We start from the raw sequence: 19,902 nt of genomic DNA on the forward strand, positions 1-19,902 counted from the left end.
AACCCTTGTAAACCCCTCACCCCCACGCCCCCGCCCCACACCCCTCGAACCGCCCTGAGCCCCCCACCTCCCCAACCCTTGTAAACCCCTCTAACCCTCCCACCTCTCCAAATGCCTCTCACCCCCCTTCCCAAACCCCTCTACTCTACTCCCCTCCTCCCCCCGACTTCGCTCCCCGCCCCTCCGGCCCGTCTCGTCTCGTCTCGTCTCGTAACTCCGAGTCCGCCCCTCGGCTGTATTGACCCTGCCCGGCCGCCGTCATTTTAGCGCCTGCGCAGTGCGGGCGAAGGGGAGCTGATGGCGGTGGTGGGGGTGCGGGCTGCGCGCTGGCTGCGGGCGGTGACCCTGCTACGGGCGGCGGGGGCCCGAGCAGGTCAGGAGCGAGCGGCGTCCTGCGCTGCGGGTGACGGGGCAGCGCAGCCCCGGGGCGGGGCGGGGCAGGCCTGGGGGGAACGTGTCCTTGGGTGTCTGCGGCGCCGGGCTCAGTGGAGCGGGGGCGGCTTGGGGCTCTTGGGTGCCCCGGGGGAGAGGGTTTGGTGGGGAGGGGGCTGGGCGCCCTTTAGTGGGAGCAGTCTCTTGTGTAGTCCTGGATCCTTGTCGGTGATTCAGTAATTGCAGAATCAGGTGAGGCGGAGGAGCTGCCCTCCCTCGGCCACCGCACAGAGACTTGGATTCTTGTGTCTGATGCCCCCAATGCAAGTAATTTGCCCCCTAACCTGGGGGTGGGGGTGATACTGTGTACAGGCCCTCTTTTCACTGTCTACTATGTATTGGGGTGCAACCATCATTGGCTGCTACTGGCTGTGCCTCTGCCTTGGACATAAGAATGGCCATACTGGGTCAGACCAAAGGTCCATCTAGACAGTATCCCGTCTTCCAACAGTGGCCAATGCCAGGTGCTTCAGTGGGAATGAACTGAACAGGTAATCACCAAGTGTTCCATTCCCTGTTGCCTGTTCCCAGCTTCCGGCAGACAGGCTAGGGACACCATCCCAGCCAGTCCTAGCTAATAGCCATTGATGGACCTATTCTCCATGAACTTATCCTGTTGTGATGAAACTCCCAAAGAACTTTGACTTGTGTTTTCTGCCTTCAGCTTCGGACTTGCCCAAGCACTTGATGCCTGGACCTTACCCCAAGACCCCAGAGGAAAAGGCAGCTGCTGCAAAGAAATACAACATGAGGGTGGAGGACTATGAGCCATATCCGGATGATGGCATGGGGTGAGCTACGTAAAGCACTGAGCTCATTAGATCCTTGAAGAAAGGCAAGAGCAGGTATCAGCTGGTACCAGGCTTCAGGGAGGATCTATTTAATAGTATATAAAACACTTACAACTGAAGTGCTTGAGGTACCCTGCTGCAATATTAAAACACTTCATGTACCCCTCAACACTCCAAAAAGGCAATGTTCTCTAAAAGGTTAAATAAAAACAAGTCACTGGAGCAACACGTTATGGAGGGTGGAGAAAGTAATGTTCGGATGGAGGATGTTTGTATAGGCACTGGACTGGGATCCAGAAGATCTGGATTCAATACCAGGCTTTGCCACAGACTGTATGACCTTGAGCAAGTCATTCTCCATGCCTTAGTTCCCTGTCTGTGAAATGGGGATAATATGTCCCTTCTTCACGGGGTCTTGTGTGGCTAAATTAACATTTGTGAGGTGCTCAGTTTCTATGACAACGGGGACACAAATACCTGTAATATGGTGTTAATGGTGATCCAACTGCAAAATGCCTTTCAAGTTAAATAATATATGGAGATATACCTATCTCATAGAACTGGAAGGGACCTTGAAGGTCATCAAGTCCAACCCCCTGCCTTCACTAGCAGGACCAAGTACCATCCCTGGCAGATTTTTGCCCCAGATCCCTAAATGGCCCCCTCAGGGATCCTGTGGGGAGGGATGGCTTGAGATAGTCACAGGGAGAGAGGAGGAGAAGCTGTGCATATTCCAGTAGCACTTGCAATTTGTATAAAGACAAAATAAATAAACCAGGGGAAGAGGATACACCATATAAGCAAAGTCATCAGTATGAAGGCAAGCAATGCCATGTTAGTTAACATGTATTTAAAATGTATTTACAAAATACTGTAAGTTCAAGAGCTACTGCAGCTAATAATTTTCTTGCTCTGCTATTCCATTTTAATAGATTGTCCTAATGAGCTGTACCATACAATGGTTATAAATAATTTATTTTTTATTTGTATTTTATTTGTATGTTTCCAATAGGTATGGTGATTATCCCAAACTTCCTGACCGATCTCATCATGAGAGAGACCCCTGGTATCAGTGGGACTACCCCAGTCTGAGACAAAACTGGGGAGAGCCGGTAGGGATGGTGGATTTTTTTGCCTCTAACTTGCTAAATTAGCGCTGTTTGTACTGAGCTTTAATGTTCAACTAGAATATATTTGTGTAATACTTTACCATCTCACACCAATGTTTGGAAAGGAAATCTTAGGCTAAGAAAGTCAGGGTAAATCCCTATTCTGCCGTCCCGTTTCTCCCGCCCCCAATCAATCCCAGACAAGGTCAAAGGATTTTCAGTGTCCATGCAGATGAGAGAGGGCCTCTGTATCTTAGCATCTTCCATAGTAAGGTGAAGGGCTGAGTCAACCATACTGGGATTTGAACATGTATCGAAGAGTCTTAACTGCTTCAGATCTGATGTCTGCATTACTAAACCATCCTTTCTGCTAGATCACAGAAGTTCATGCCCTTTCAGCCCAGTGGGTCCTACCACTTCTGTCACTGGTTCTGGGGTTGCTTTTCAATGGAATAGGTGCTGGGTGGCCTTTTCCCTAGAAACTGCTTGAAACTTCCTTTCTGACATTAGAAAAGGAGACTTAAGAAGAGCCAACTCCCAATGATTAGTAACTCTTGCTGGTAAGAGAATGTGGGGTTTCTGTAGGTGGTTGAAACTGAACCATAATTATTTCACTTGGTTGATGACATGAGCTGTCCTTAAGCAATAGAACTAGAGGGGAAACACGCTTTTGTGTGTGTACTGGGGATTTCAAAATGCTTGGTTGAAAAAAATTGATTATAGTGGAGGGATGACTAAAAGTAACTCAAGGCAATGTTTTTGCCCTGTAGCAATGCTGTGACTTGAATTTACGTTGAGTAGTTATCTAATCTCTCTCAGTACATTCTCTCATGTAGCGAGGATCATAGGTGTAGTATAGAAAGGCTTGGGAATTGTCAGCTTGGCTATTGAGCTTTTAAAAGCAATGGTGCATGAGAAGTGTTGCAGTGATTCAAGATACCTATGTGCTTTGGCTCTCTCTAATGCTGAGAATGCTTTGTATTGATATTTGCTGTCCCTGGGGTGATTTGGGGTTGTGGTAATTTCCCGTTGCACATACTGTCTCTTGGTCATAGTGGAGCACAAGTGTTTTCAGTGAGAAGTGTTGGAAATAGTAAAAACTGCCCTCTTTACTTGTAAGTGATGGTTTTGTTTGTAATGGTGAGAGTCTGGCTCCACTGCTGTTAGATCAGACAGCTGTGCAGTCAGGCCCACCATCTGAAGTAATGAACTAGGAAAGTGAAGACGGTATGTGATCAGAAACATTGAGTTGTCTGCATTCTGGTTATGTGTTCTGCTTAGCCGCTCATGTTTAAGATGCTTGACTTTTAGCTTCTAGGGTGAAAGTCCCTCATGAATGAGACGCTTAAATGTGCATCTGTTCAAGCAATTGTATTCAACCTGTGGAGGTCATAGGATAACTCCCATCCCATCCTTAATCTGTTGGTGCCTGGTGCATTATGTAGATAAGGAACCTGTTCTAAAGTAGCACGAAATCACTTGTGACTTTTTTTTGCTATTCTAACTCCACTCAGCAATATACATCTGTGGGGTCCTCATATGCCAGGAACTCACCACAAACCATTGTACCAATTTCTGCTGTGCCTTTTTGTGAAGTACCATGAGAACAAAAGACATTCTGAGACACAGTTGAAGTGGTGGTGGGTGGATAAATGTGGGTTCATGATATTTTTTGAAAAAAGAAGTAATATTGTCTAATTGTTTGAGCAGAAAGCTGGAACTCGGGGCTCCTGAGTTCTGTCCTTGACCACCATCAATTCACCCTCACCTTGGACAAGTCACGTCGTTTCTCTGTGACTGTATCCCCATCTGTAAAATGAGGGTAAAATTTTCCTTCTGGTAGCGTTGTGATTTCTAATGTCTGCAAACTGCATTAAGTTTCTTGGATGAAGAGCCAGAGAATTGTAGAGTGCTATCGGAATAATATAACCGAGCCTCTCCCTGTATTGTTTAGATGCACTGGCACTTTGACATGTTTCTCCGGACCCGTGTTGACACGTCCCCCACTGTGGTATCCTGGCACACCATGCGCAATCGCTTCTTACTCTTTATTGGCTTCATGCTGTTTATGTTCTGGCTTGGAGAAATGTACCCATCCTACATGCCTGTGGTGAGTAATGAGGTGGGGCGGGGGAAGAGATCTCCTAAGAACAGTTGCTGCATGCCACTGCCAGATGCCCAGAGCAGCGTCCTATTGAGGTTGAAGATCTTGGGGATACGAAGGCCCTGCTGCACCAGTGGTGTGGCTTTGGACCAGTCACTTAGATCCCAAGTCCTCAGAGGTACTTAGGCATGTAACTCCTGTAGAAGTCAATAGGAATTAGATGCTAAAATACCTTTCAGGCTGTTGGCCTTGGTGTCTCAATGCCCCACTGTCCCCATCTGTAATAGTGGGAGAACATTTGCTTCAGAGTGGTGCTGTGTGGGTTGCATGGTGCATCAAAGAGACAAAACACTCTGTGAGTGTGAAGTATTTGCCCGCAGGTTTGCTAAGTTGCCTGTTTGAATGTGTTGAGTTTGCTGCTTCACAGCTATGTTCCTCTGCAGGGACCGAAGCAGTATCCTTACAATAACCTGTACCTGGAGCGAGGGGGCGATCCCAGCAAAGAGCCCCCAGAGGTGAAGAACTATGAAATCTGAAAGATGCATGGGAAATGTAGCTCTTCTCCTGGGATATTTACACTGGGGATCCTCCAGAGTGTTCACTGCAGGATGCACTTGTTCTCTTAGACATTTACTCTTAATGAAATATATTGTGAAAAATCTTGTGGTGGATTTCTTTTCTTTGAAGAGGCTATAAAGTGGGCAGTGAAGTTACAGTGACTCCATCATTGTCTCGGAGCAGGGGTAGAATTCCCTTGTGTACAGGATGGTGCTTCAGGAAGAAGTCCGGAGGTATCTTACCCACAGATATGAATCTGTGTGTAAAATGGACACTGAAATTCTTTAGATGAGTCTGATTCCAGTGCCAGCTACCAAGGTCATCCTTGCAGCTGTTGGAAGGAGAAGAAAGTAAAACAGAATTCAATTACATGTTCAAAGATGGACACAACTCCTTTGGGTTATTCAACTCTGCCATGATGCCATCTATACTATGAATAATTTTACTTCCTCATGGGGTTGGCTCTTCTCTCTCAGCCCTCCTCAGCAGCAACCACAATAAAAGTTTGAGTTGCCTTATGTACTGGTGGATTAGGACCACAGAAGAACCCGGCCTTTGAAGCAATACACCTCACTAGATAAACCTTCTATCCCTCACACAGCGCAAAATCTCCCTCTATTCTTATACCCATTTTGAGCAGTATTGCTGCTTACCACAGTCTGCCACTTTAGTGTAGGAGTGACCTATTGCTGTGTCTTATTGACCTTGGCTGTTGAGGGCTTGGTTGGTCTTCTGAACTCAGTTATTCCCCAATGTTTTAGAAAGTTTCAAGGAGTGTATGTAGTAGCATTGTATTTTACTTAAATAATTTTAGTGTGTTGCCTTTTGCCTGGAAGTAAAGAAAAGCATTTTCTAAAGTTCTTAGAACTCCAAGCTGTGATAAGTGTTCAGCGGGTGTTTGAAACTATAGTAAAGAACAGAACTATCAGACACAGATGAATACGATATGTGTGGGAATAGTCAACATAGCATTTGTAAAGGGAAATCATGCCTCACCAATCTATTAGAATTCTTTAAGGGTGTCTACAAGCACATAGACAAGGGTGATCCAGTTGATTTAGAGTACTTGGACTTTCAGAAAGCTTTTGACAAGGTCCCACACCAAAGGCTGTTAAGCAAACTAAGCAGTTATGGGATAAGAGGCAACGTCCTGTCCTGTATCAGTAACTGGTTAAAAAATAGGGAACAAAGGGAAGAATAAATGGTCAGTTTTCACAGTGGAGAGAGGTAAATAGAAGAGTCCTCCCAAGGATCTGTATTGGGACCTGTGCTGATCAAAACATATTCATAGATGATCTGGAAAAGGGGTGAAACAGTGAGGTGGCAAAGTTTGCAGACTATACAAAATTACTCAAAATAGTTAAGTCCAAAGCAGACTGCAAAGACAGGGATCTCCCTAAACTAGGTAACAAAATGGCAGATGAAATTGAACATTGATAAATGCAAAGTAATGCACACTGGAAAACACAATCCCAGTCATACACACAAAATAATGGAGTTTAAATTAGCTGTTACCACTCAAGAAAGAGATCTTGGAGTCATTGTGAATAGGTTTCTGAAAACATCTGTTCAAGGTGCAGCAGCAGTCAAAAAAAGCTAACAAAGTTAGGCTCCATTAGGAAAGGGATAGATAAGACAGAAAAAATTGGTAAACTTACACCTTCAATACTGCATACAGTTCTGGTCACCCCATCTCAAGAAAGATATATTGGAATTGGAAAACATACAGAGAAGAACAAAAATGGTTAGGGGTATGGAATAGCTTCCATATGAAGAGAGATTAAAAAGACTGGGACTGTTCATCTTAGAAAAGAGATGACAGAGGGATATGACAGAGGTCTGTGAAATGACTGGTGGGGAGAAAGTGAATAAGGAAGTGTTTTTACCCCTTTGCATAACACAAGAACTTGGACTCACCCAATAAAATTAATAGGCAGCAGGTTTAAAACAAATATAAGGAAGTACTTCTTCATCCAACATACAGTCAACCTGTGGAACTTGTTGCCAGGGGATGTTATGAAGGCCAAAACTATATCTAAGTTCAAAAAAGAAGTAGATAAGTTCATAGAGGATGGGTCAGTCAATGGCTATTAGTCAAAATGGTCAGGGACACATTCTTATGTTCCAGGTGTCCATAAACCTCTGACCACTAGAAGCTGGGAGTGGGTGATGGAATAGATCGCTCAATAATTGCCCTGCTCTGTTCATTCACTCTGAAGCATCTGACACTCATCACTGTTGGAAGACAGGATACTGGGCTGGATCAGTGGTTCTCAACCTATTTATGCGGCCTACACTGTGTTATGCGGGCCACATCCAAAACTATATAGCTCAGGATGTCACAGGAGCCGCAGCTATGTGCTGACTGGGCCGCAGGTTGAGAATCACTATGCTAGTATGGACATTCTTATATTCAGGGTTTGTAAGAAATGGAGGAGGTATGTCCAAAGATACGTTGCTTCACTCACTACTGATATGCAGCGAGCTCTTGAGTGGAACATTACACCTATTCTGTGCTAATGATGCAACAGAACATTTTAAGAGAAAGTGGCAAATAAAATGGTAGGAGCTGTTAAGGAGACAAAATTGTAGGAACTAAAAGTGAAATTGCCAGGAAAGGTGGTAATATCTCTATTCTTATAGGTACAAGATTTGCACTGAATGTAAGTGACGGTGGTCTGAGCTTTGGATCTCAGTCAAAAGACTGCAATGCTGTAAGCATTGCTTGGGTTCCAAGGTGCCTCCTAAATCACCATCATACATTACCTAAAGTACTACCTAGCTATTTGAAAAACAAAATTAAAACCCCCAAAAGTTATAACAGTAAAAGTTAAGTCCATGATCTTAGATAGGGCTCACCAGGCCTGTGTCCAGCCTGACTTGACTGAATGGTGCTGGGATATCAGCTCTTCTGTGCTGTTAGATGCTGTCAGATGTAACTGATCACCAGAGGAGTCCCATTGGGATCAATGTTACTTTTTGAGTTAATTTTGCCAGTGTGAGCAAAGGTGTTGCATTCTGGCCCCTAATAACAACATGACAGTAGTGCTCACAGGCCACAGAGGGGATCTGAGCCCTCATGGTGCTAGGTGCTGTACAAACAGGAAGAATGCCCCTTCTTGAAGAGCTTACAACCTCTGTGGAGATTATAGTTCAAATAAACAGGGCTGGATTCTCTGTTAAAGTTAAGCCCAAGGTTTCCTTTGGCAGTGAGAAGGATATGTGTAGTACTAGTGAAAGGGGATAATGCACTGCAGTCAGAAGCAGGGTAAGTGGATATGGGTTTATGCCTCATATCCAGGAGGCACTGGCAGCTAATTCCCCAATAGGGGTGGAACAGTAAGGATGGGAGGGTTAGTATCTCACTGGAAGTGTAACATACAGTGGGGGTCTTTGAGGAAGCACATAGAGGAATAGATTGGGGTACAAGGAACAGCTGAAACATACAGTCATACCAATATGGGCCTAAAGCCCTGGTTCTCCCCCTCCTCCCCCCACACAGTAATTGAATGCTCCAGTAGAATACAACAGGGAGCAGCGGGTTAATGTACATGTGGGTGGGGTCGGGGAGGGAGCGAGTGGGGGCGGGGCCTCGGGGCAGGGGTGTTCCCTTTTGTGCAATTAGACAGTTGGAAAGCGTAGGCCCTGGGGGTTGATACCTGGGGGGCTCGATACTCCAGGGCAGGGGGGCTCGGGCCTTGACTTTGGCCCTATGTGGTAGATACGGGGGCGAGGGGTTTGATGCCCCAGTGCGTGGCGGATTTAGTGTGTGTCTGAGGGGAGGAGTCACACATACACTGATAGGCAGGAGACGCTTCGCGGGCGGAGCTCTTTGGGCTGTTGGCGGCCACCATAGTACAGGCTCCGCTCGCTGTCTGAGCAGGGAGGCCGGGCCGGGCTGGGTCAGGAGTCGCGGTAGGGAAGGTACCGGAGCCGGTAAGGGCCGCTCCGTCGGCCCCTCCTCCCCCCAGCTCTGACCCCGGCGCGGGCCCTTCCCACCCAGGCCCGGCCCCCGCCCGGCCGATCCCCCCACGCAGGCGCGGGCCCGGCCCTGGCGCGGCCACTGACGGGGAGCCGGAGCCCGCCCCGCGCGCCGCAGTCCCGTGCCCCCGGCTCCCCCCGCAGCGCTCCGCGCCCCGCCCGTCAGACACGAGCTGCCGGGGGTCTGAGTGCTGCCGCCCCACGGCCGGGCTGGAGATCTGTGGCGTGGGCGCGCTGGGCCCCTACCTGCAGGCTGGTTTCACGCGTGGGTCGTCGCACAGTTGTCCGCTGGTGGCCATTTCTGCGGCCCTCTGAGCCCCTCTGGCTTGAGAGTTTCAGTAGTTCTCTGTATTACAGTAGCACCCAGAGGCCCAGCCGTGCTCGGTGCTGTACGGACATGTAGTGAGAGCCAGTCCCTGCCCCAAGGAGCTTAGAGTCGCCAGGCGACACAGATAAAGGGTGGAGGAATAGGAGTGTGGTTTTCCCTTGTGAGATTGTATAAGACAGGGTTCTCAAACTGAGGGGTTATTACATGGGGGTTCACGCGCTGTCAGCCTCCATCTCAAACCATGCTTTGCCTTCAACATTTATAATATAGTGTTAAATATATTAAAAAGTGTTTTTAATGTATAAGGGGGGGGGGTCGCACTCAGAGGCTTGCTATGTGAAAGGGGTCACCAGTACAAAAGTTTGAGAACCATTGGAGTAAGGGTATATGGGAAGTGAGTGGCAAAGCTGGGATTGTGATCCAGTTTCCTGTGTCCCAGGAGCCGTCCATTCCCTGTACAGCAGTGTAATGTAGAGCTGAGAATTAGCTCTGTATTCTTGAAGGAAGGTAGGAAGTCCCTTTGTAGGTTGCAGTGTGTTATACTGAGTCCTGCCTTCTAAAAAAACCCTCATTGCAAGGGGCAGTGGCTTTGCAACTGGGGTTAGAGCCATCCCAGTGTCTCCCGTCTGGGTTCCTACTGCCTGATGTTTACTTTTATTTGTCAAAATTGGCTCAGTCGAGGACAGTGAGAATTAGGGGAGAGGGAGATCAGGGAATCTGAATGGAGGTGCATGTAGTATAGCTAGGGCTTCTGATTTAGGTTTTAACTGATAAACACCAATAAAACACCCACGGTTAAAAAAAAATCCTTGTTTATCCAATCAGCACTGGAAATGATTACTCAATTCATGCTGACTTCACCCCTTTCCCAGTGCAGTTTGTTTATACAGGTGATGCTCCCTGGTTTGTAGCTAAGCACTTGTCTACACAGACCTGTAATGTGGACTGCAAGGGTGTGATTTCTGAAGTGCAATAACTGCACATTAATAGGTCCATGTAGACCCTACTGGTGCAAACTAAAGGTTCCCTAGTGCGCTGTGCAGTGCAGTTTGAAACAGTACTATGGGTATGTGTTGGGGGGAGGAATAGCTCAGTGGTTTGAGCATTGGCCTGCTAAACCCAGGGTTGTGAGTTCAATCCTTGAGGGGGCCATTTGGGGAACTGGGGTAAAAATCTGGGGATTGGTCCTGCTTTGAGCAGGGGGTTGGACTAGATGACCTCCTGAGGTCCCTTCCAACCCTAATATTCTATGATTATGTACAAAGAGAGAGCTCCAGAAAACCCTGATTTTTGGACATCTATCTGGAAGTCAAATAATTGCTAAAAATAAATTGTGAAAAATGAAATGAATAAGCCCAGAAAAACAGAAGCCCTAAGTATAACCTAGTGTGTGTGGCACTGGACTAGCACTCAGGAGACCTGGGCTTAATTTCCAGTTCTGCCATTGGCTTCCCTCTCTGTGCCTCCTTTTCCCTTCCGTAACATTGAGCTAAGGGTACTGACCTCTGTAGTAAAGCACTTGAGATCTAAAGACAAAAAGTACTATACAATAGCTAGATATTGTTTATTCCAGGAGGAAGTTTTGAGATTTGGGTTGGGTGGGGAAGTCTGTAGGAAAGGATTTCAGGTTGACAGTGTTGGGATTGTAAAAGAGGGAGTTCAGCTTATTAAAGGGGGATTGGGAATGCTGTTATCAGGCCAGTTGTGGGGTTCTGTTTGCTGTTACTACCGTATCAGTTGTAGCTATTTATAATGCCTCCATCACTACAGTAGCTGGGCACCTGTGTTTCCTGTGTAGATGACAGATTGCTGCCTCCTTCAGCAGGGTCTGTATGATCCATAAACCACCGAGAAGATGAGAGAGAGTGTTTTAATTTTGACAGCTGGGTGTCTCAGTACAGTACCTTTTCTTCCCTCATGTCCCTGGTGGAAGGGACTTGTCTGACCTGCTAGACCTAGCTCCCCCCATTGCCAGAGTACTGTTTCCTTCCTTAAGGACACTTGGCAACAGATCCTGGCTAAGAGAGGCTTCTGGGAGTGCTGAGGCTCTGTCAATAGTGGCTGAGACTTGGCACTACCTGGGATCTGTCAACTGCTCCCCTCCTGCAGATAGTGTAGGACAGTGCTCCCCAACCTTTTTCATCTGGTGGGCGCCAGACAATGAGCCATGGAGGACTGTGGCGGCGGACGAGCATCTGCTGAAATTCTGCCGACAAGCGGCAACGTCAATAGGCTTCGCCACCGAAAAGTAGCGTCATCCAGAGGCGCTGCTGCCGAAAATTGGCAGCATTTCGGTGGCGACACCTCTGGATGACGCAGCTTGTCGGTGGCATTTCGGCAGATGCTTGTCCGCCGGCCAGTATGCAGGTGCACTTAGACACTGTGGCGGGTGCCATGGCGCCTGCGGGCACCACATTGGGGACCCCTTGTGTAGGAATTGGTATGACTAATGGAAGAGCTCTTGCGAGAAGCCTGAACTTTCTCAGTGACCTGAGATGTTACTTCTAGAATCTAGATAGAACGCCAGATGGTGCACTCTTCCTTTGAATCCTGCTGATTTATTCATTTTACAGCTCTCTGGCTCTTCTTACAGCAGCCAGAAGAGGTTGCTAGAAGACTGTTTCCTTACTTTGAGGGTCATTAATCCTGTCCTGGACACAGAGAGAAACAATGTGCAGAAACACCATGAAATTCTGAAGGCTCTTGGTTACTGACTATCCTTGATCTTGTCTATCAGTGTAGGGCTCAGAGCTGCAGTTTTTCCTTCAAGCCTGAGACAGCAGATTGGTGTCCTGAAAACCCCTCCTATTGCGGAGTGAGACACTGTTGTCCTCAAAAGGCCCCCAGTGCCAGTTCAATTGAATTGAATTGATTTCTCAGACAAAGTAAATGGAAGGTGCCTGGAAGGCCTGTGAGATTGTAACCTCTTGGCTGGATCACTCTAATCCACTTCCTTTGTTCTGCTGACACCAAATGTGGTAGCATAACTATGCCACTGGCCTAAGAACCAGGGTTGCCCATGCTCTGAATTGGCAGCCTCTTCAACAGAGCGGTCCAGGGTCTCTCTCTTAGTATTGCTAATATGTGGCTAGTCCAAGTGACGCACTCTCCATTATTATTACTTATGTTACCGTAGCATCTAGGAGTCCAGATGTGGACTTCATTTTGCTCTCTATATAAACACAGAACAGTCCTTGCCCCAAGGGGTTGATATCCAAGTATAACACAAGAGCTAACAGGTGGATACAGACAGATGGGGGAGTACAAGTAAACAGTGAGAACGCTGACCAGCATCTTGGCTCAAGTGTTTTGTAGGCATCATGGCAAAGGAGCGCTCTGAGGAGGGATCCGAAGGTGGATTACGCATTGGTTTTGTGGCTGTTTATGCAGCGAACCTCCCAAAGCATGTGGGCAGCGGGAGAGAAAGCATGAAGGTGTTTGAAAATGTAACAAGTGGGCAGTGGGTACTGGCATCAGGGTCCGATCGAAGGCGAGCACCGACAACTCTGTAGCAAATGAGAGCTGATAGGCAGGGTAGGGATTGATGGTGAAGGGCCTTGAAAGTGGATGTCAGCAGCTTATGTTTGCTGCCCTGCAGAAGGGGGAGCCACTGGAGGATTCACAGAGAGGAATGACATAGGATAATGATCTTTGCAGCAGCATTGCCAATATAGAGTCAGGCTAACCAATGTACTCTTTGGTGTGCTGTGTCCTGCTGAGGTAGCTGAGATCAGCAGGGTTGGGACTACCGGCTGTCCTAGGTATTGGGTGCAGTCTCTAGGGGACTTGGATGCAAGACCTTCCCTTGACATACTCGGGGGTACATGTGATGTCCACTCTGGCCAGGCTCAAGACAATAGATTCTTTTATAGTTTATTTGCACTTCATTGCTCTAATTTAGATGGTAAGCTCTCTCCTACCAGGGGCTTTCTTTGTTTTTTGCCTGTTAAATTCCAGGCAACAGCAATCAACACGGGGGCAGGGAAGACCTTGAAAAATTTTATCCAAGTGCTACTCACCCCAGCTGCTTCCCTGATGGTGGCCCATGGCCCCTTTCTTCTCTCTCCTGATGATTGCTGTTCCCTTCCCCGTATTCCAGTGATCTAGTTTGTAGGGAAGAGGCCTCCTGGCTGCTTTGGGGTGGTTTTGCTTGGTCACTAAAGGGGCTGTTGCTCCTTTACTAGGCAAGAGACAGGGAGCCCCATGTGTACAGTTCGCTCCAATGTTGATTGCACTGAGGAAGCAGGAGCCAGGTAAGGAGGCTTCAAAGAAGCCCCGAGCTGCTGTCCCAATCTCTAACATCAGTGTGGTCCACAAGTGCTCAGTGTACTGAGGGCATTGGCAGCTCTACCTGCCTCCAGCAAGTGCCTGCTGCTTCCCTCTCCCTCATGTGCCAGAAGTAGGCAAAACTGATCTGTCAGTTTCTCTCCCCATGACTAGTATGGGGAGCTGACCATGAGGGTTTTTCTGGAGCCATGCCAGAGATAGGTGCCTGACAGAGAGTCTGATAAAGCCCACAGAGGAAGGGGGCAGAGCATGCACTTCAGGGCATGAGAACAAACGTATAGCTCTCCGTCTTCCATGAGCTGCTTTGCCTGCTGCTGCTGAGGGAGAATCTTTCAGCCCCAAAGTCCCAGGATGCCTAGGGAAATGGTCATGTGATCTGTGCTGTATAGCCTCTGCTCAGATCCCCCTGGGCCTCTGATAAATTAGGGTGAGCTTAGCATGAGAATGGCAGCAGGTAACATGAGCTTCAGTAGATTCCACAACAGATTAACACTAACAGCATTAAAGAAATTCTGATCAAGCAGCCTGCCCTGTAATGAGAGGGGAAGGCCTTTGGTGGGGAAGAGGGACAAGAAGGGTGTCAGACCTACCGCTTGCTAACTCCAGGTACACTGGGAATGCCTACCAGACTCCCCCTCTGCACACACTTCAGCTAATTAGTGGCCCTGGCAGAGACGGCTCCAGCGTTTTTGCCGCCCCAGCTGGCGGGGGAAGCCACGATCAGCAGCAATTTGGCGGCAGCTCTAACCGCCGCTGCTTCGTTTTTCGGTAGCAATTTGGTGGCAGGTCCTTCCCACTGAGAGGAACTGAGGGACCCGCTGCCGAAGAGCCGGACGTGCCACCCCTCTCCGTTGGCCGCCCCAAGCACCTGCTTGCTGTGCTGGTGCCTGGAGCCGGCCCTGGTTACACATAGGCCAAATTAAGGCTGGAAGCAGTTTCAAATCTGATGTCTAATACACTTTGACTGGCCTTTGGGGATTGGCCCCTGAAATCAGAGGACGCATCCGTGTCAGAGAACTCTGCTAAAAATAGCCATTCCAATTCTAGCATGGATTGGGCAAACTATCAAATGCAGATACTTCCTATGTCTGGCCTATGCTAATGAGTGTGACTGTGTCTGTTCAATAGAAACTTGTAACGCAGCTCAGATTCTAGAGGCCTAAAGCTCAGTCCTAACTGTGTTCCAGTAGCCAGTGGACTACGGGGGAGTTTGGAATATTACTGTGTTGTGCGTATTGCAATAGTGTCTAATCCCATTTCCCAGGAATTAGGGAACCTTATTTCCCATTTTGCAAGCAGGGGCAACTCCTGTACTGAAATGCTGAGTGACTTGCCTGGGGTCGCTGAGGGAGTCATTGTCAGAATGGGAATAGAACTCAGCACTTCATGATTTTGAACCACTAAACCACTTATTTCACTGTTCACAAACTGAAGCAGAATTCCAAGTGAATTTCCTTTTGGGTCTTTGAATGATATGGGAGTGAGAATGACGTGCATTAGCTAAATCAGATAATGTAGCAGTTTGCCTTGTTCTGTGTTACCACATCTCTTCTGAGTTTTGACTTTTCCCTGCTCATTTTCACTCTGTATGTGTTGGCATCAGTATGTTCAGTGAGCTTACAACCCTGTGAGTAGCTTAGCTTGAATGCCCTTCTGTAGCTAAATGAAACCAAACCCAGAATAATTTAGACCCCTTTCCGGTAACTGAGGGTCCCCTATAATGAGAGTATGGGAAGAGCTCAAGCCCCAAAGTAGAGTCACATACTGGAACCTGAGTTAATTTGGGTTTTTTAATGAATTCTCAAACACCCCAACTCGGCCCTGCTAAATGCTATTCACCCATCAGGATTTATTTTATCATTTTACAGGTAGGCAAGTAGATTTTGTGGCTGGGTTGGTGAATTTCCATACTGATGTTGCAAGACTCTGCTCACCCTGGTATAAATCTCTTCTAGAGTCCAGAAAATGAAGCTAAAGGAAATTGAGCGAACAGCTGTTCAGGTGTGGAGTCCAGCAAGCAATCACCCCATCTACCTAGCAACAGGTACAGCTCCCCCTAGCCAAGGCATTCACGTCAGAATGAAACTGAGCCACACAGGTGGTGTAACCATCCGTTATGTGCATTGCACAGAGACAGGACCATCTTATATTCCATCAAGAACCACTTGAATTCTTTCTGGAGCTTTAAAGTGATACTGGCAAGATAAATATCAGGACCTATTTTTTTAAGAAGTGACTAGTGACTTTTGGATGCCCAGCTTGATACCTTGAAAGAGACTGCTTTTCAGAGGGTAAATTCTCAGACCTTTCTAATCTAACGTCTAAACAAGCCAGTGTAAAGCGTAAAGGCACCTGGCATTGGCCACTGTCAGAAGACAGGACACAGGGCTAGATGGACCATTGGTCTGACCCAGTATGGCTGTTCTTATGTATAAATTTGGACAACTGATCACTTTTTAAAAATTTAGTGCCACATATTTTAAAATGACTTTGCGCTTTATTTAACTATATAAACACCTCCAATTATTCAGCATGATAGGACCCTTACAAATCATGCGCTTGCTTTTTACCATGTACTTCTTCTCACTTCACTCAGTTTGAACTCTGGACCACAGACTAATGTTCTCTTTCAGTATGGTCAGTTTCACTTCCTGGTCTTCAGATGCTATTGCTTTTGGGTTCCTGACACTGCAAAGTGAACAATCAATATGAAGTAGTTAGCAATGGAATTCCAAGCTGTTTCTATTTGCATTGTTCAGCCCCCAAACTTTAGGTTTCATTTAAACTCTTAGCAATGTCCCTTTAATATCCGATTTGCAGAGTTTGCAAATTCCTTGGATGCGCAGCTGTACAGGGTGGTATAAATGAGGAGCTGATGACCTGACATCACTACAGTGTGACAACAAGCGAGCTGTGTCTCCTGTCTAGGGCAGTTCTGGGCTCCCATCTTGTCTTACTTTTTGCCTTTTCACTCACCCAAACTTTCTTTGGTTCTGGCTATCAGGGCCTCTCTACACTACAGACACAAGCATGTCCAGGCAACTAGCTAAAGTTCAGTTGATTATAAGTATAGTTCCAATTTGCAATCTAGATTGATCCGTAATTGTGTTTTGTAACCAGACTACATCCATGGTCAGCCCAGAAGCGCTGGCTGCAGTCCCTCTAGATCAGGAGCTGCACAATTTCATAGTTGGGATCACTTTTTGATAGGGTATGTCTCCTGTGCACCTCCTTTCCCATCGGCAATCGAATAACGTCCCTGTGGCAACTACAGCACTTGCTTGCATGGGAAAGCTACATTAGGAAATTACTCAATGTATCTTTAGCTGCTTTTATTTTTAATGTAGCAGCCAGAAACGAAGAGAACCAGCACCACATTAGCAGCCAACTCTCCATGGACCATCAGCAAATGCTTGAGAAGCCCCAGTTAAAGAACCTCCAATGTGAATTAGATTTGGAAGGTCTGACCAAGACTTTATGAACACAGTTAAGGTTCAGTCTACAATACGAATTGGAACCATAATTGTGACCCGGGTCACTGAAATAGCTGCATTAGTACTGAAGACAGGGCCTTTGTGGGGCGAGGGTGGAAGTATTGAGGGAGAGGGCCCAGGGACTTTATTTCTGTTGTTCAAAGGGAAAGGGACATTTAATTAAAATTCTCAGGATCAGGATTTCTTGAGGAAGATCTGATCTCATTTTAAAGCCTGTGTCTTAACATGTGGTTCTCTGAGCAGTACATGCAGGCAGAATGCTCACACAGGGCCATGGTAATACTGACCATGTTTAAAGAATTGGCTTATTTTGCCGTGCAAAAGCCTTGTTCTTTATGTACCCAGGGCCCATGGAGAGTTCTCACCTGTCCCCTCTCCATGTACCTTTGCTTAGGAACATCTGCTCAGCAGCTGGATGCCTCCTTCAGTACAAATGCCACCCTGGAAATCTTTGAAATTGACTTCAGGGACCCTTCCCTGGACATGAAGTGCAGAGGAATCCTTCCTGCTTCCAACAGGTACTGGCACTTCCTGTTAACATGTTGGTACAGTCGCTGGATCTGAGTAATGACCAATGCAGGGGGAGATGTGGGGGTAGAGGGGAGTGAGTTCAAATCTTCAGGGTTAAGTTGATCACATGTCAGGGCCTGGAAAGAATCCTGCCCAGCACCCGTCCTCTAATGCGTGCGCGTTGCACAGCTTGGCAAGGTGGAAAGAGTTGGGCAACTCATCTGTTCAGATGGAGGACCTTGATACATCCACATTGATCAGTGGGGAAATCTGAAGGCGCTATAGGGTAGTTAGGGGTGGGTGGGTGGGTGAATGGTGACTATTGGCCCACGTCCCATGTAATATCTTGATGATGATATGAAATTAGAAGGCCATGAGATGGAGTAGTGAAACTGAGCATAAAGGGGCTGATGGTAAACCTATTCACCAGGCAATTTATTAATAGGAGGCAGAGTCTTGGGGTTCAGGGATATTTACACCACAGAGCTGCAGCAGTGCAGATGCCCAGTGTAGATGCACTCCACTGGTATAAAGCAGGGCTTGCAGTGGTGCAACATACCCTGGTTTCCACCCAGGATGTGTGTCACCATTTTCACAGATTTCAAGGTCACAAGGAGCAATTATGACCCTCTAATCTGACCTCCTGTATAACACAGGCCAGAGAATTTCACCTAGTGATTCCCACGTCCAGTCAGGGCAGTGTATTTAAACTGGGTGTTTAGATCGGTGTAACTACATCAGTGCAAATCTCCCTAATGTAGCTGTGCTCGTACTGGGCTGACCTTTGCAATTCTCCACCTTCAAAGGTGTTGGTGGGAGGCACAGCTCTTGGGTGATGAGGACCCATTGCCCTCTGAGAAAGGGAGTTGCCCTTTGAGATGGAGGGTGATGGGATACCTCTTGGGGTGTTTGATGGGTGTGAGCCGGGAGCGTCGTCCCCTGGTGCTGGGATTCTTAGCAAAGGTGTCTGTATGCGAGTTAGCGTGAACTGACTCGTGTCAGGTGCTGTTGCTCTGCCCTGACTTTACTCTGGCCAGGTTTCTTTTCTCTCCTTAGGTTTCACAAGCTGATCTGGGGCAGCTTTGGAAGCGGGCCGTCTGATTCCTCCGGGGTGATTGCTGGTGGAGGGGATAACGGAGTGCTAACGCTATTCAGTGCAACCCAGATTCTGACGTCAGGGTCAGAGTCTGTGATCGGACGGCGGGAGAAGCACACTGGCCCCGTTCGAGCGCTTGACTTTAATCCTTTCCAGGTGCACAGCCAGTGAAATGTTACAGCTGTCCTCTACCATGACCTTGCACAGCCATCCTGGCTTCCACACTGACTAGCTCCCATGTTCAGAGGGATTAAGTCTTGAGTGGACAGCCTGTAAACTGGAGCAAAGAAGGGGCTGCTTGTAAAAGCACTCAGTTGGGACTCAAGAGATCTAGGTTCAGTGCTACGGATTCCCTGTGTGACCTTGTCCCTTCATCTCTCTGTGATGAAATACTAATACTCCCTTTGTCTTGTCTAGCTACAGTTAGTTCTTTGGGGGCAGGGACACTCTTAGTATGTGTTTTACAGTGCCTAGCACAGTGTGGCTTTGATCATAGTTGGAGAATCTAGGCACTATTGTAAGACAAAAATATCATCATTGTCTGAATGCTGGGGTGTCTGATGGTCACAGAGCCCTAGATGCTAATCAGGGCTTGCCGCAGCCCTTGTGGAGGCTCTGCACCTTCCTGGACAGAGCTTGGAATGCCTTCGGCTCTCGACCGTCAAGCTGTGTTTAGTGGGACTGGGAAGCTGTGGCATTCTGCCCCTTGGCAGGGTGTGCCGGGGGAGTCAGGCGCTACACGTGTTCTGAACATGCAGCTTACTAGGCAAAAAAAAGATGATGTGATCCACAGCCATGACTAGTCATAACCTGGATAATTCCTCTCTGCTGCCCGACACTCCCCCTGCAGACCCAGTGGAGTACAGGCGTCATTTCTAACCCCAACCCTGTTGTCACTGTGCACTATTAAATAGCTGCCTTTTCCCACCTTACAGATGGCTGTGTTTCAGAGATCCCTGTTTGTGGTCTGTCTGCCCAATCTGCTCAGTATTTTAGGATCCATTGGGGTAGCAGGTGCCAGAGATATAAAATAATTGCAGTGCTCTTCTCTTCCCTCACCCCAGTCCCTAAGGTCCACTTGGGGTTCCGCCTCCCTTCCCCTTTGTACTGTGGGCACGTTCTCTGGTGGGGGCACATTCTCTGGTGAGGGCCCACCGCCCCAGCAGGAATGCGTTCTGTGCTGGGCCGTACCAGTGACGTATTCCATGTAGC

The 19,902-nt window shown here is 47.5% G+C and overlaps 2 protein-coding genes across 7 annotated transcripts in view; both read left to right on the top strand.

Moving 5' to 3' along the window:
* The first annotated feature begins 220 nt into the window (after positions 1–220).
* Positions 221–5,149, top strand: NDUFB8 (NADH:ubiquinone oxidoreductase subunit B8). The gene is made up of 5 exons (XM_039546111.1): positions 221–373; positions 1,097–1,223; positions 2,236–2,335; positions 4,287–4,442; positions 4,880–5,149. Exons 1-5 carry the CDS (start codon positions 298–300, stop codon positions 4,970–4,972), a joined length of 552 nt encoding a protein of 183 aa, XP_039402045.1. The 5' UTR covers positions 221–297; the 3' UTR covers positions 4,973–5,149.
* A 3,547-nt stretch (positions 5,150–8,696) lies between these two features.
* Positions 8,697–19,902, top strand: part of SEC31B (SEC31 homolog B, COPII coat complex component) — a 41,109-nt gene continuing 29,903 nt past the window's right edge. The window contains exons 1-4 of one of the 6 annotated variants that reach the window (XM_039480960.1): positions 8,697–8,930; positions 15,546–15,634; positions 17,479–17,602; positions 18,651–18,846. In XM_039480960.1, coding sequence (XP_039336894.1) covers positions 15,556–15,634; positions 17,479–17,602; positions 18,651–18,846 — 399 coding nt within the window. In that variant the 5' untranslated portion in view covers positions 8,697–8,930; positions 15,546–15,555. Of the gene's footprint in view, positions 8,931–9,110; positions 9,241–15,438; positions 15,459–15,545; positions 15,635–17,478; positions 17,603–18,650; positions 18,847–19,902 lie in introns of those variants that run through there. The other 5 variants (XM_039480961.1, XM_039480962.1, XM_039480966.1 and 2 more) reach the window with 5 other exon arrangements.

Source organism: Mauremys reevesii, linkage group 7, assembly GCF_016161935.1.
Source record: "Mauremys reevesii isolate NIE-2019 linkage group 7, ASM1616193v1, whole genome shotgun sequence".
Lineage (NCBI taxonomy): Eukaryota > Metazoa > Chordata > Testudines > Geoemydidae > Mauremys > Mauremys reevesii.

What these genes read in the sequence shown, in the direction of transcription:
- NDUFB8 (XM_039546111.1), top strand. Translation starts at nt 298, where the DNA reads ATGGCGGTGGTGGGGGTGCGGGCTGCGCGCTGGCTGCGGGCGGTGACC. An exon ending in GGCGGCGGGGGCCCGAGCAG is followed by an intron (nt 374 to 1,096) that starts GTCAGGAGCGAG and finishes TTCTGCCTTCAG; the next exon opens with CTTCGGACTTGCCCAAGCAC. An exon ending in GACAAAACTGGGGAGAGCCG is followed by an intron (nt 2,336 to 4,286) that starts GTAGGGATGGTG and finishes TGTATTGTTTAG; the next exon opens with ATGCACTGGCACTTTGACAT.